At 43.8% G+C, this 14992-nt stretch overlaps 1 protein-coding gene across 3 annotated transcripts in view; it reads right to left on the bottom strand.

Moving 5' to 3' along the window:
* Nucleotides 1-347: 347 nt before the first annotated feature.
* RPIA (ribose 5-phosphate isomerase A) overlaps nucleotides 348-14992 on the bottom strand; it is an 18423-nt gene continuing 3778 nt past the window's right edge. For all 3 annotated transcript variants that reach the window (XM_085850561.1, XM_085850560.1, XM_085850562.1), the window contains exons 2-9: nucleotides 14582-14642; nucleotides 12765-12820; nucleotides 8427-8486; nucleotides 8244-8308; nucleotides 8081-8149; nucleotides 7767-7908; nucleotides 6454-6553; nucleotides 348-1627 (exon numbers count right to left, since the gene is read on the bottom strand). In XM_085850561.1, coding sequence (XP_085706687.1) covers nucleotides 1533-1627; nucleotides 6454-6553; nucleotides 7767-7908; nucleotides 8081-8149; nucleotides 8244-8308; nucleotides 8427-8486; nucleotides 12765-12820; nucleotides 14582-14642 — 648 coding nt within the window. In that variant the 3' untranslated portion in view covers nucleotides 348-1532. The remainder of the gene's footprint in view (nucleotides 1628-6453; nucleotides 6554-7766; nucleotides 7909-8080; nucleotides 8150-8243; nucleotides 8309-8426; nucleotides 8487-12764; nucleotides 12821-14581; nucleotides 14643-14992) is intronic.

The following is a 14992-nucleotide window of genomic DNA, read 5'->3' as shown; positions in this document are numbered from 1 at the left end:
TCCGTCCACCATCTGTGGCGGAGGTAATTACCAACTCATGAATAAGGCAAGGTATGTGTGAATAAGGCGAGGTGTGCCGTCCCTCAGGTGAAAATTAAACTGGATGTCCCGTCTGCCAACATTAGTTGGTGGATGTAAAAGATCCCACGGTGTCCTTGACAAAAAGTAAGCAGAGTATCATCGACACCCTGAACAAATTCCTGCCCTAATCTACAATGTGGGGCACATTGGTTCGAGCAGGACTTTGCACTATATAAACAACACAGCCACCACAGCAAATGATGCCACCCGTGGCCTTGTGCTGTGTTCAAAATAAATAAAAGTGAATCCAAGGCAGAGCAAAGAGGTCTAGTCGAGGAGGTTTTAATGAGATCTTGACAATGTAGGTTTTTTTGTGTGTTAAAGGCTCATAGATCAGCAAATGTACATTTGATTCGAGGAAAAACAAGGACATCAAGACAATTGCCAAATCAACATAGTAGTTAACCTCGCCTCGTGGCCCAATATCATGGTGTAGCCGACGTGATATTTTACCTGTCGTCTTTTGCAGATTCTTAACAATCGGAATGCCAATTGTGTTGACATGAGTTTGTGAAATAGTTTGGATTTGAATTCCACATTCCTGCATTTAACACTTCAAAGAGAGAAGGATTATCAGCTTCATGTTGATTGGAAACTATTGATCTGCTGTCCAATAGAAAAATCCAACTTAATTTTGATTTGGTGCTTGTCCTGATACTTTGTCAGCTTTACAGACTGTGCAAAACACGGACCATTATTGGAAGCTGGAGCGAAAAGGACTTCCTTCATTCCATCACAGACTGTTCCTTCATTCATACATACATACATCAGGAGCATGTGCCACAGCATGTTGCTACGTACACTTTCCGTCGATACTCCAGGGGGCCCCGTCTGGCCATCCCCCAATTCCTTTATGCGGTGTTAAGCAGTACTTGGTGACATACAAACACTCCTACAATGTGATATTTGTACATTGTGGTGTAGAGCAGCTTGGTGATGTATTTTCCAAAACCTTTTGGTGGTAAATTTTTTTTTTTTTTTTGGTGGAGTGGAGTGGGTAAAGAGTGATTTTGTTCTCTGCTGGCTGGTGTAGGTTCAATTCTTGTGGCAGCCCACTCTGGCCAATCAACCCTTGGAAAGGAAGGCCAGTATGCTCAAAAAATCCCTCAAAATGAATTGATGGAGAGCTTGTCCCATAGTGCACTGAAACATGTTTGTTTTGAGTTGAGGTACAATCCTAGATTGGTATGCAGTACTTCACAAATAGTACTTAAAACAAAATACTTATTTATTTAATCAATGCCATACACAATAACAAGACAATTTCCCAACTGATTTGTTTTGGGAAGAACAAAAATCATTCACAGCACTCGATTACAACGGAAATGTTCATAACATGGTGCTGTCCAATTTCATCAATAGCACGAACAGTGAGTACGGTATCACGATAATGACATCAATGGGTCCCCACCACAAAGGGAGAGATGCAACTGCCACCAGGTGGACCAGTTTCAGGCATTTCGGTCTCGTACAGTCACCGTCCCATCCGCCATTCCAAAATATGCTTTGATGGCCATCTTAACAAAGAGGCCGGTTTCCACAACTCCTGTGACAAAAGGAACATGAGTGGCAATTAGCATACTGATGAACATCATCCGTTGCAATGTTTAATACCCAGGGAGGTCAACATGCTTCGCAGCATGTGTGTTTCACAACATTTTCTCTCATGACAACAGAAATATCAGAATAGTTGATGACAACAATGACATAACAGAAATATGACAACAGAATGGCATCGATAAAATAAAGTCTGATGGGATGGTGAAGAGGTAGTGTACTTACCTTTGAACTATCTATTCTGGGTAACAATTCTCCATCTGACTATAAACTGTCTGATTGGTGCTTTGCATGCAGGGCGTTGCATCACAAAGTGTGACATCCTTCATGTGGACATTAAGTTCAGTGTTCTGGGTGTGCGCTGCCGCTCGCCACAGGGCAAATCCCCCTTACCTGTGGCTAATATTTTAAACCACCCATTAGCCACTGTGGCTAATCCATGTTTTAGTGGTTTTTTTACCAGTTTTAGATGAATGTTGGGTGATTTTAGCACAGAATTCAACCTTCGTTGAGACGGCCGAGACGGCCACCATTTTGTATGTTTTGATTACGGGAATCACGCGTGATTTCGTACAAGCTTATATATACTAACTTTAGTAGTTTTTAACGAGTTTCTAGTAAAAAAAAAGTCGACCGAAATCACGTAAGATTCCCATGATTCTCGTCTCAAAATGTTATTTTAATTTTTTTTATTCCCCCCCCCCCCCCCCGGGAATGATTCGGCATGATTCTGCGCTACTCGGCGCTGCATGCTTCGTTTGGTCAGTGGTTGCCAGGTGAGTTTTGACACAATCAGTAGTAGTACGAGTTTGTTTGGATGAGAGAGAGTTTGATGGGTGACTTTGGTTGGTTGGATGAGTGAAGTTGATGGGTGAGATTGGTTGTATAAGTGAGTTTGATGTGTGACATTGGTTGGAAGTGTGAGTTTGATGTGTGAGATTGGTTGGATGAGAGTTTGATGTGTGAGATTGGTTGGATGAGTGAAGTTGTTGGGTGAGATTAGTTGGATGAGTGAGTTTGACTGGCATGAGGTTGGTCCAATCCTGGTCCACAACCACCCCAATCCCCCACCTACTAAAGGCACAACGACCATACCCCCCGCCCCAACACACACACACACACACACACACACACACACACACACACACACACACACACACACACACACACACACACACACACACACACACACACACACACACACACACACACACACACCATCCCTCACAATCACCACCTCCCCTGATGGTCGTTCATTCAACCAATCTCACACGTCAAACTCACTCATCCAACTCACTCATCCAACCAACCTCACCCATCAAACTCACACATCCGCCTTAAAAGTAACTTATTATTTCATATTGTTGTGGTTGACGAAATTCGCAAACCACCATTCAGGTCCCTTAGGTGAGATATCTCTGTAAGTATATGTGTAGTTAGGCCCAAACCCGTTGTTTCGAGGGAATAAATGTCATTCATTCGGGCTGCGACCCCTCTAGATAGCCGTTTTTCTTTTACTATCTTTATTTTGGACCAGCCGCCATTACTACCATCACAACCACCACCAACCACGTCTCAATAGCCATCACACAACAACCACCAACCGCAACGCCGTTTCACAACAACAGCCACGACCTTTACCGTCACAACTCGCCCTCGCAACCATCACATCACCGTCATTCCCGCGCCGCTTGTGGGCACCGATACTGGACTCGTGCAGGGCGCGCACCGAGCAGCGGGTGCAGAAACACCAGCCTTTCCGAAGAAATCGGATCAAAAACGACTCACGCCCACTTCTGTTCCGTCCTATCAGCGAGCATGGGGCGATTTGGCCCCGCCTCCAGGTGCGTCGGAGTAATATCGCTATATGCAGATTCATGGATCAAAAAGCATTCACGCCCACTTTTCCTCTGTCCAATGGGGAGCCAGCCAGAGGTAAAGGGTCGAAGGTGAAGGAGCGAGGCCCCGGGGGCTATAAAGGGCCGCGTTCGCTCGCCGGCAGGGGAGTTGAGTTGGGAAGTCAGTGAAGAGAAGAGTCGGAGAAAGCAGTTGGACAGAGCTGTGGAGAGTTGGAGAGGTGGTGGCGGCGAAGGCAGTCGAGGGGGCGCTCGTGTCAGAGTCGGGGAGCTGCGGAGAGGAGAGGCCGGTAACGCGACCGAGGTCGCGGTGGAGACGCTCGTCGCGGGACCCGAGCCAGCGAGATATCCTCCTTCCCCCGAGCATCAACAACCCCCTCCTGTTTCCCCCCCGCGCTGAGATAGTGCGAGAAGGGGGCCCCGTTCCCACCCCATTCCAGACACTGTCCGCGAGGCCAGCGGAGTCGGGGCGCCACCGCCATTTTGCGGCTCATCACCAGACGGGTAGGCTCGACGCGGTCTCGGCCCCAGGCCCGTCTGCCCCCTCATAGTGGAGGGTGGTCCCTTTTTCTTTTGCTTTGAGTATATGTGTTGTCGGCGCCGTCTGTGAAGTAAAACTGTATAAGTGTTGCCGTGTGCCCGGTAGTCGGTTGTAGATCTGCATTGTGTTTCACTTTTACATTTGCTTTTTGTGCATTATTGTGGTGTTTCTTCTTTTACATTTGCTTTTGGTGTATAATTGTATATGTGTGCTATCCGTGTGCCATCGCGAAATAAATGTGCTTTATGTTGAACTGTTTTTCCCGTTTCGCTTCGTCTTTTCCTTTATTGAATCTCCATCTTACTTCACGTAAAGGGTTGGTCGTGGGGTAAAACGCCCGATAATTAATCGAACCGTCGAGGCCGACGATAACACCGCTCGGTTATCCCGATAGTACGGAACGGGTCGCTTAAAGTGGCCCGTGTCCGAAGTCGACCTGCGGCGAGGTGCGATCGCCCGGTCTACCCTCCGTGTGGGTACTTAGGTAGGTCGAATTTGGCGAGCAACCCTATCCCACGCGGGGGGCCGATTGGCACGATCGTGGTGAGGCCGAAAGGTCCACCCGTGACTAGTTCCCGGCGTTAGTCCGAGAGGGTCACGACGGGATTGTCCGTCCGGTGGGCGACGTGCCGCGATTCGAGTTACGTGGCCGTTCGCACGCCTGCGGGCGCGAATCCGCAACAATATTGCTAAAAAAAATTGGAATAAAATATGTGGCTATTTCCTTTCTCCTGTGGCTAATCATTCTAAACCTGGATTAGCCACAGTGGCGAATTCCTTTTGAAAGCCGGAGCACACCCAGGTGTTCCGTGTGCTAGAATTAGTTAATGGACCTGAAAGATCCCACGGCATATTTCGCAAAGATTTGACAAGCTAGTGCCAGCACCCTAAACAAACAAAATATATTGTCCAGTGCCCTACAACATAAACACAACTTGAACAAGATGTAAACTGCAGTGATTCGCCTGTCAAAAAACAAGGCAATCATCCACAACAACGCTGCGGCATCGCCCAAAAGTTGCTTCAGGTTTGCCTTGCATTCGACTTGGTCAAGACGACTCCCATTAAACTAAAAATCACCCCTTGGTCTGCGATAAGTGGGTCATGGTCCATTCTTCAAGCAAATCGCAGTCATGTTACCAAATTGTTTTTCTCAAAATATCATCATGGGAGTTCTAGGTACTAGATTCTCAATCTTGAGAAAGAGCGAGTGACGATTCAGTAGTTGTCTGTTCAAAACAGAAGATAACTCCATCGATTTTAAAATTTAAAAATATATAATAAAATAAAACAACAGAATAAAATGAGATTATGACATCAATTTGTTGGAAATTGTCCTTGAAAACACTTGGATTCCCATCAATGTATCTCTGGCAAACATCACAAAAATAATGATAATAATAAGTTCAATGATCATCTGGGATTCCCAAAATGGAATCACCACGGTATGTTGCAGACATCATTATTCATCGATTCATTGTGCAGTTGACCCTCACCCATTTTAACACTGGCAATTTGAAAAGAAACGTTTTTTTTTCAACATCAGATTCCATTTACTCAGTTATACTGCACAATTTGGTTTGTACTGCAATTAAAACCCACGCACATTCACACATACTACTTATCGACATGTTTGGCTCAGCTCGAAGGTTCCAGGAAACCATTACAATGTCATGGTAAATATGGAACTCACGATGATACACTATCATGTTTAATAGTGCATTGTACCTGAGGTGTTGGAGTGTGTTTGTAAAGCAACCTCCTTATCCCAATGCTCACAATGTTGTGCTACTTCTTTTCTAGGTAGCTCAAGGCTGCAAGTTACATCAATGGCTGGGGCCATGGTTGTACCACTGATGCAGTGTCCCCCGTCGGTTAAGGCAGGTGTTTGTAATTTGTTCAGGGTGCTGGCGATAGCTCTCATACTATTCATGAAGGACACAATGGGATATTTAATATCCACCAACTAAACCAGGAGTCATGACTCCCAGTTTCACATCCATCCGAAGGAGAGCACACATATTGATGCATCGTCCTGCCTGCAAGACGCCAGGATGGAAGTTTCTATCTGGGCCAAGATGCAAACCCAGGTGAAACGGTTCAGAGCCGAATGTATGTACCTCTAAGCCATCTTGCCAGTCAGTGTTGTACTGCAAGAGAAATACTCAAGGCAGCTTGTGTCCTATATCAGAATGGCCATTAAAGTCCTATTGCGGTGTTCATGTGGCAAAATTGTGACGAGCTAACATATGAAGCTATTCTTAAATCTGCCAATCCAGGGGACATGACAAACAAGCAAGCAAACAAACAAACAAAGAAGAAGAAAAAAAATCCCACCAATTCACACCATCTCCATTATGTATCTCTGAAAAATGGCAAGCGGTGACTGTGTTTTTGAATGTCAGATAAGTTTCTCACCGGGAATAAGTTTAATGGCAGTATTCACTGCTGCCCAGTCTTGCTGACAGTCAAACTGCCAGTCCAAGATAAAATTTCCATTGTCCGTCACCACGGGTCCCTGGAGGTTAAAGATCAACAGAGTCTGTGACATCACGGCACGACAAAGTCCACAGCACTTTTCAGAGCACTCAATTAAATTAAACAAGTACAATTCATAAAATGATGTTAATTTAAAAAAAAAAAAAATTAAAATTAAATAAATATATAAAAAGACACCATACAATAAATCAAGAAAAATTAAGATAATGACAAATAATTGAGAAATAGCTCTTACATGTGAACCTCTCCCTGAAGCTGCTTTGGCCTTCACACATTTGGTCACTGGTACTGAGAAGAGTTAACGACGATTACTCTCAAGTTAGCACTTTCCTGCGATCAAATGCTGCTTTCTTGTACGTCTGACAAGGGCAAGGCTCATGGCCAAATTACAGATATCTCTATAGCTCTGAGGAAGGGGAATGCTCCTTGAGCTCTGACTCTAAAAGAGCTGCATAACCAGATACAGATTTTTCTTTTTCTCTGCCATTTCTGTGCCTCCAACTCCCCAAGATAATAATAATAATAATAATAATAAAAAAACAGCACACAATGAATCAAGAGTAATTAAAATATGGACAAATAATTGATGTTCCTCATCAGGTTTCTCCTGCTCACCAGAAGTCCCCCTTCCCTTCATGTGCAGCCTTTTTGGCTGCTGGTTGCATCATTGGTTAGGGGCACGGACATGCCGCTGATGCAATGCCCGATTACCAGTACACTGGTACTCACTTTGCCGACCTCGGAAGGATGACAGGCTGAGTCAACCCCCTGGTGTTAATTCAGCAGCCAACGGGGCTTGAACTCAGTTCCCGAGGATCCCAAGCCACCACCCTCACCGCTAAGCCAACACCAAGATTCACCAGGAGTGGCCATCAGGTTTCTTCCTCATCAGGTACCAAAACTTGCAGACATCCATTTCAGTGCACATCAACTCTCAATGCCATACTTTCTTTTCTCCTTCCTCAGAGTCCTCATTTTCTTCTGCTTACTGATACTGATCATATATTTTTTTTCATTTGCCTGTATTTTGCCATGTGAACGTTTTCACATTTTCACAGCAATGGCAGTATTTCACCCAGAGCCGTTTATGCTTACTTTTCAACTGCTGTCGTGTTTTATCTCATAAACATGTATGACCATCCCCAACATAAGAACATGTGTCAAGGTGATCATTATGACGAACAACCAAATATGCATGCAGATTCCAAATCCCCTCACTCGCGTGGGCTCACCGCTTTGTTCACAGCCATTCGGAGAATTACGTGACCACCAAACTGCTTTGTCACTGTCCTGCACACTGGAACGTATGCCATGGGAACAACCTCGATGGGTACACCTTTATTCCACTGTTCACCAAGCTTCTGTGATGCTTTCCTGCAAACAATAATCATTCTGTAAAGAACACAATTAAAATGTTTCACAACAGGTTTCAGCTCTAAAAAGCATCTTCCGTATCATTTCCCTTTGCCAGCCATGCCTCCCAGCCATAAAATTTATTTTACACATTGGAGTGTTGAATAATCAACAAAAGTATGGAAACTCTCACCGATAATCGGCGATGATGATAAAGTCCTTGGCACAGCTAGCTACAATCTTTTCCTGTGTGTGGCATCCCCTGAAGAATAATGAGACAAACAGTCAACAAAAAACACTTTTGCCATGTTGGATAGCAATGACAATGAAAGAGCAATAAAATTAGTTATTCTCACCCTCCACCTTTTATGCATACAAGTTCTGCATCCACTTCATCAGCACCATCAATGGCAACATCGATCTGTGAACAATTGTACACCTTGAAATCACATCTACAAGCAGTCTTGATCCCAGGTCATTTTCTCTCTCCAAAGCCCTCCCGCACAATGCTACATCCGAGTACGAGGGCCACAACTCACCGATGGGCTGGTATCAAGGTTTCCAATGGGCAGGCCATGGGAAAGCAAAAGTTGGCGGGACTAGTTGGAAAATGGAGAGATCATGGTGGTGGTCAGCATAGCGAAATCACAGCAGGAACACACAGAGCTTTGTATCAAATGATTGTCATTGAATGAAAAGACAAATTAATTGCCGAACACTGTGTGAAAAACAAAGCTGATGGGAAACCAAATTGACAGGGGTGTGAATACATGCAGTTCAGCTCAACAGAGCACAATGCTGTATTCAGAAGCTTGGATGGGAAAATCCCCCTTTTTACTTTTTGTTTTATCAATTATTTATTGATCTAATGGAAATTCAAACCAACAGGAATGATCCAGAAAAGTATAGTTAAGCTTATCGAAATTAGTTTTAGAGAAACAATCGCAATGAGTTTGATATAAACACTATATCAACAATAAAGGTTATCCGATAGACACCATACAACCTTCGACTCAGCTAGTGGGATGTTCATCCCTTCCGCCTGCCAGCCAGGACTGCAGACCCATCCTGCAAGCTTCGTCGGGTTGACCGCAAAGCACTTTTGTCTTGCCCTACCCGCTTTAGCTCCATCAAACGGTCTGTCTGTTCGGACCCAAAGGCTTAGGATAATTAAGGAACCCCGGGTTGATCGTTTCATCCACGAGTACAATAATTGGTGGTGGAGAATGGGTTGAAATTTAATACCTACTTGTTACTTCCTGTATATTCCCCTCTCTGGAACTTTTGTAATTAAACCTACTTGTTCTCAGGGTGAATTCTGACTGTCATGGTTCTCATTTGGTGGTTAAGAAAGACACATTGATGGATCGATTGGCCATGGTTATTAAACACCGCACACCCGGAAAACATCACTCGTCTCGGGTTTGCCCGGCCTAATTGGCATAACGCTGGGCCGATTCGGCCTTCCAAGCCATACAAGATCGCAGCATTTAGACAAAAGATCTGGCCAGGGAAGGCCACGAAGCAGTCAACCGTGACAATTGTGTTGAGACAACTCGCTGGATTTGAACTGGAACGACCGGATGACTATAACAATACATTTTTTGCTTGGTTCTGGGATCGCAAGATAAATTATAGTAGATTATTTATTTTTGCATCACTTGATAAAAGGAGAAGCATCCGCCCGTATATTATATTGGAGAAAGCATGATGGACAGACAGAGAGACAGACAGACAGACAAACCCAATTACAATGCACACAACCCCACCACCCCACTGTATCCCCTTTTCTCCAAAAATCAAAGGGGGATAATAAAATGACAAAAACAATAGCTATAGCACAACAAAACCCACGATAAAAAAAGCACAAAGCGAACAAACAATTCAACAGATAACTACAGTATTCCCACAACCACCTTGTAACCACTTTAATATCACCGACTTTCAAACCGTGAACAGAAACCGAAACAAACCATTTCAAAAATCGACTGTTTCTGCACATGAAACCTCTTAACCTCCTATTAGACCTTGGTTTTTCAAACCCGGGGGCCGACCCCAAGTGGGGTCGCCAAGCAAATTTCGTGGGGTCGCAGGCGTCCGCTTGCAGCAAAAAAAAATTGTCTATTTTCGATCGGTGTTCGCTTTTACGGGATGTAATATAAACGGTTCGTTCAAAGTATGGGAACCGGCGCAACATGTCGCCTGGAATGGGATCCAGTCGATGCGCGGGCTCGCTGAAGGGCGGTTCATTTTGGCGGGAAATTAGTGGTTTGATCCACGGCCTCTCAGACTCAGACTCTGAATCATTAACATCTATTCACGTCTCCACGTACGACTCGAGACGGTATTTGTGATGGCAGCACCGGCCACCAGCCAATCTCGAGAATGTTATTACCAGGATAAATTTCTGGACCTTGGATTTTACTACGTGGTGGATAAAAGTGGGGCACAGAGGCCTCAGTGTGTGATTTGTTTCGAAGTGCTTTCTACGGAGTCTATGAAACAAAATAAGTTGCAGAGGCATTTGACCACAAAACATGTGCCTTATCAGGATAAGGAGAGAGCGTTCTTTGAGAGGAAACTTCTTGCTCTCAAGAATACGCGTCTTCACAGAGAGGGTACATGCCATCAGACCAATTCTCGGGCATTAGAGGCCTCATATCGAGTGTCGCTCCATGTTGCCAAGACTAAAAAGCCTCACTCCATTGCGGAAGAACTCGTGCTGCCATGTGCAAAGGACATGGTATCTCTGATGGTTGGGGAGGAAGCGGTGAAGAAACTGGCAGTTATACCCCCTCTCTGACAACACCATCCAACGCAGAATTGAATATATGAGCCTGGACACAACGGCTCAGGTCGTACAGAAGATCAAGGAATCGCCGTGGCACGCCATACAATTGCACGAGTCCACTGATATCGCATCATACGCGCAACTCATCGTCTGGGTCCGCTTCATCAAGGCTGATAACTTTGTCGATGAGCCTCTGCTCATCAAACCATTGGAGGCCACCACCAAAGGCGAGGACGTTTTTGGGAAAGTAGAGCAGTTTTATTGTGACCATGATCTGGACTTCGGAAAGTTGCTCGGTTCTACAACAGACGGCACGCCAGCAGTGTTTGGAGTGCGTTCTGGATTCAAGGCTAAATTGCTTGAGGTGGCTCCTCAGACCTCCATGGTACACTGCATGATTCACCGAGAAGCGCTCGCCTCTCGTACTTTGCCAGAAACCTTGCAGAGCGTGCTCTCAGAAGTCGTAAAAATGGTGAATCACATCAAATTGAGCGCCCTCAACACGAGGTTATTCAGGCTATTCTGCCTGGAGATGGACGCCAACCATAACAATTCACTATTCTACACTCAAGTCAGATGGTTATCTCGAGGAAACCTTCTGCGCGTTTACGAGCTCAAAGATGAACTGAAGGAGTTCCTACGCACACAAGGGAAAACGGCATGGGTAGCGTTGCTTGAGTCGGACTCTTGGCTGTCAGAACTGTGCTATCCCGTTGACATCTTTGAACATTTCAATGTCCTCAACCGCTCCCTCCAAGGCAAAGATGCCAACCTCATGATTTTTCACGACAAAACGAGCGGATTTCTGGCGACTCTAAAATTACTGGCAGACAAAGCAGCTATTAAGTGCTTCAGCCTATTCCCCCGTCTGGTGGAGCATCTAACAACCTGCCAGTACGAAGATACTGAGCTCGACAGTCTTTCTGGGGAGATAGCACGTCACCTTCGGTCGCTCATTGAACAGTTCGAGCACTATTTCCCTGAGCTGGATGTGCAGTCCTTTTACGTGGTTCGGGACCCTTTCACGGCTCCACTGGACTCGATTGCTGATGAAGATGATACAGCACAGGAAGAGCTTGTACAGCTCCAGCAGGATTCAGGAGCACAGGCTCTTGCGTGGACGAATTCGTTGTCGACATTCTGGTGCAAAATGCTGCCGTCGTACCCGACCCTGTCACGGCGCGCCATTAAGGTTCTCATGTCATATCCTTCATCATACTTTTGTGAGCAGTCGTTCTCCACCATGGTGGTGATTAAAACAAAGTACAGAAATCGCCTACAAATGGAGCATGATATGATCCTGGCATTGTCATCTACTTCTCCAATAATAGAGAAGTTGGTTCTTGAAAAACAGGCTCATCCTTCTCACTGATATATCTAAATGTCATTCGGACTAAACTTCTGAAACATTCAACTGTACTATTTGGATACTGTCGGCTATTCTCCGTGTACTCGTCTATGAAAACATGACGATGGTGAATAAAGTAAACAGTAAATGTTATTGTGTCATATGAAATCTTATCTTATATAATATATATATTATGAATCTTTAGGGTCGCGTGATGGAGAGAGGTTCTGAAATTGGGTCACCACTAAAAGAAGTTTGAAAACCACTGTATTAGACCATCTACTCAGAACATGTGCAATGTGTGGATACCATTTTGCATTTATAATGGATTTAGCCTTCGTTAAAACTCCTTCATGAGAAATTACACGTACATAGTTCAATCTCTCCTCCAATGATCTATCCAATCTGTTTTGCTATTCTCTGCAATTTTACCAAATCAGCTTTTTTGATACCACTAAACCAGACAGCAACAGTACAAAACTTTCACAGTTCATGTAGCTGAGACATTACAGGTATTTTATATAAGCAGGTGTGATCTTAACTGTGGAATGCACCGAATAATAACAATCCTTCTCTGACCTGTATGTGTTCAAGCAATCACAGTAAAACTTTGGATCACTTCTATTTAAGGCTTAAATGAAACGCATGTTAAAGTTTTGAATACCCTTCATTTTGGGAATATAAAAGTGTATTAATTATACACAGAACATGATCCATCATGAAACACAGAGCCCACACCTGAAAAGAAGTTGGAATGCAGGTAATGGTGAGCTTCTCTTCTTTCACTCTCTCAACTATAAAGGAAAGAAAAGTGTTCACATTGGCAAACACAGTAACAACACTATATTATATGGTCTGTGGAATTCAGTCTCCTCACAATTCGCTACATAGCTTGCCATAAACCACACGACAGTTTGCATTTTAAAGCAATGCCAGACTATAGCAAAATCTATAGCTAGAGATCCCCACTGCATTGCCAATCCACACGCTTCCCGGCAAAAACAAAGTTGAACGATGACGAAAAGTTCCACCAGGATTGACCGAATATCAGATTTCGAGTATTAAAAACAAAAAAAATAATAAAAACTCCATTTTGACCTGTGACCCCAAGTCCCCACCCACTGGAGCATGAACCTGGGAGTCAAATCCCAAAAATTGTTACATATTTCATGTATCCCCAATATTGATTGCATATGCAAAGTTTTGTTATCCCCATGCTTTTTGAAAAAAAAAAAAAACTTGGGGTGGGGTGGGGGGGGATATTGGAATCGGCTCAGTCTATGTGTCTGTCCGTCTGGCACCCTATCTCCTATGAACAAACTTTTGTACATACCGGGTGATAAAGATTGTGGCGAAGTTTCATTGATATTGTATGTGTAGTTTCAGAAGTTGCATGTGTTTGTGGACGGACCGACGATATGCCATCCCATAAGCTCCCCAGAAAAGGTGAGCTAAAAATGTGCCCATAATTGCATTTTTCAGTATTTGACCTTTTCAATCTACCCTGGGGGAGGGGGGGTGGGAATGGGCAAAAAAATAAAAAAGATGATACCATTCTCACACCTTCTTGCCATGTGTTGATCATAACTACCAATTTTGGTGAATTTCTGTTTTTTTCAAAAAGTGAGGGGATAAAAATTTAATTTCAGTTTGAGAAAAAACACCTTTGTGAAGAGTTGATAACTTGCCAGTTCTCAATAATCCGTATTTTAGGCACAGACTGATCTAGAAAGCTGAGAAACTGAAATGTATGCAGTCGGTCTAATAGCTTCCTGACCGATCAAGGAAACTGGCAGAGTAACTAGACTCATACCAAACAAACTTCTGGAATAATCAACTGGGATTTGTTCTTCATAATCATTTCTCCCCTTTCAACCTACATAATCTCCAAATAGTGGGTCCACAACTCTGGCCGTGGAAGCACATTAGTAGATCCACAACTTCAAAGTTGTCAAGCCGGCAATGCAATCTCACTTTCAAGCCTTCAACTTATACCATGTAGCTCTACCGAGAGATATATATATATATATATATATATATATATATATATATATATATATATATATATATATATATATATATATATATATATATATATCACAAACACACACACACACACACACACACACACACACACACACACACACACACACACACACACACACACACACACACACACACACACACACACACACACACACACACACACACACAAACACACACACACACACACACACACACACACACACACACACACACACACACACACACACACACACACTGGAATGCAAAAATCATTTTCTTAGGAAGAGACAAACTTGCTACTACAGCGAAGCTTAATCACAACACAAATAATGTCGATTTGTACAAGGTAGATAGCACAATACACTTGTGTTTGTTTAACTTTGAGCGTTTTCTTTTGTCTCAATGCTAGAAGTTGTGACTACATCTGAAAACCCATTAATATCTCGACTATTTCCCACAAAGCAAAGTTGAAAGTTCAACACTCACGTCAAAAAAGGACCACATTTTACATCAGTTTACTCACAACTCACCCAACCTTTGAACAGCGTACACTATAGTTGAGCCGCTCCCAACTCCAACCACTTGATTGTTCTGCATGAACAAAAAGGAATGTGACAACATCTATCTATAATTCCAGCAATGTCTGTGTGTCTGTGTGTGTGTGTCTGTGTGTCTGCGACCGCTGTTTCTCGACAACCACTGGTCCGATCTGATTGAAACTTGCCAGGTATATTGCTGGGGCCCTGTGGATGTGCCTTTTCAAGGTTCAATATTAATCGGACAAGCGGTTCCCAAGTTACGGCCATTTATTTGCCAACCAATGACAAGACACGGTGCTATGACATCACGATTGACGTCACAATTATTCTTCTTTCTTTTTTTTTTTTTGCACGATTGACATCACAATTCTTCTTCTTCTTCGTTTGATATGACATCACAAA

This window comes from Eptatretus burgeri, chromosome 12, assembly GCF_056783735.1.
Source record: "Eptatretus burgeri isolate ZD-2024b chromosome 12, Ebu_testis_v1, whole genome shotgun sequence".
In the NCBI taxonomy this organism is placed as follows: domain Eukaryota; kingdom Metazoa; phylum Chordata; class Myxini; order Myxiniformes; family Myxinidae; genus Eptatretus; species Eptatretus burgeri.
This window is presented reverse-complemented; position numbering and strand designations above follow the sequence as displayed.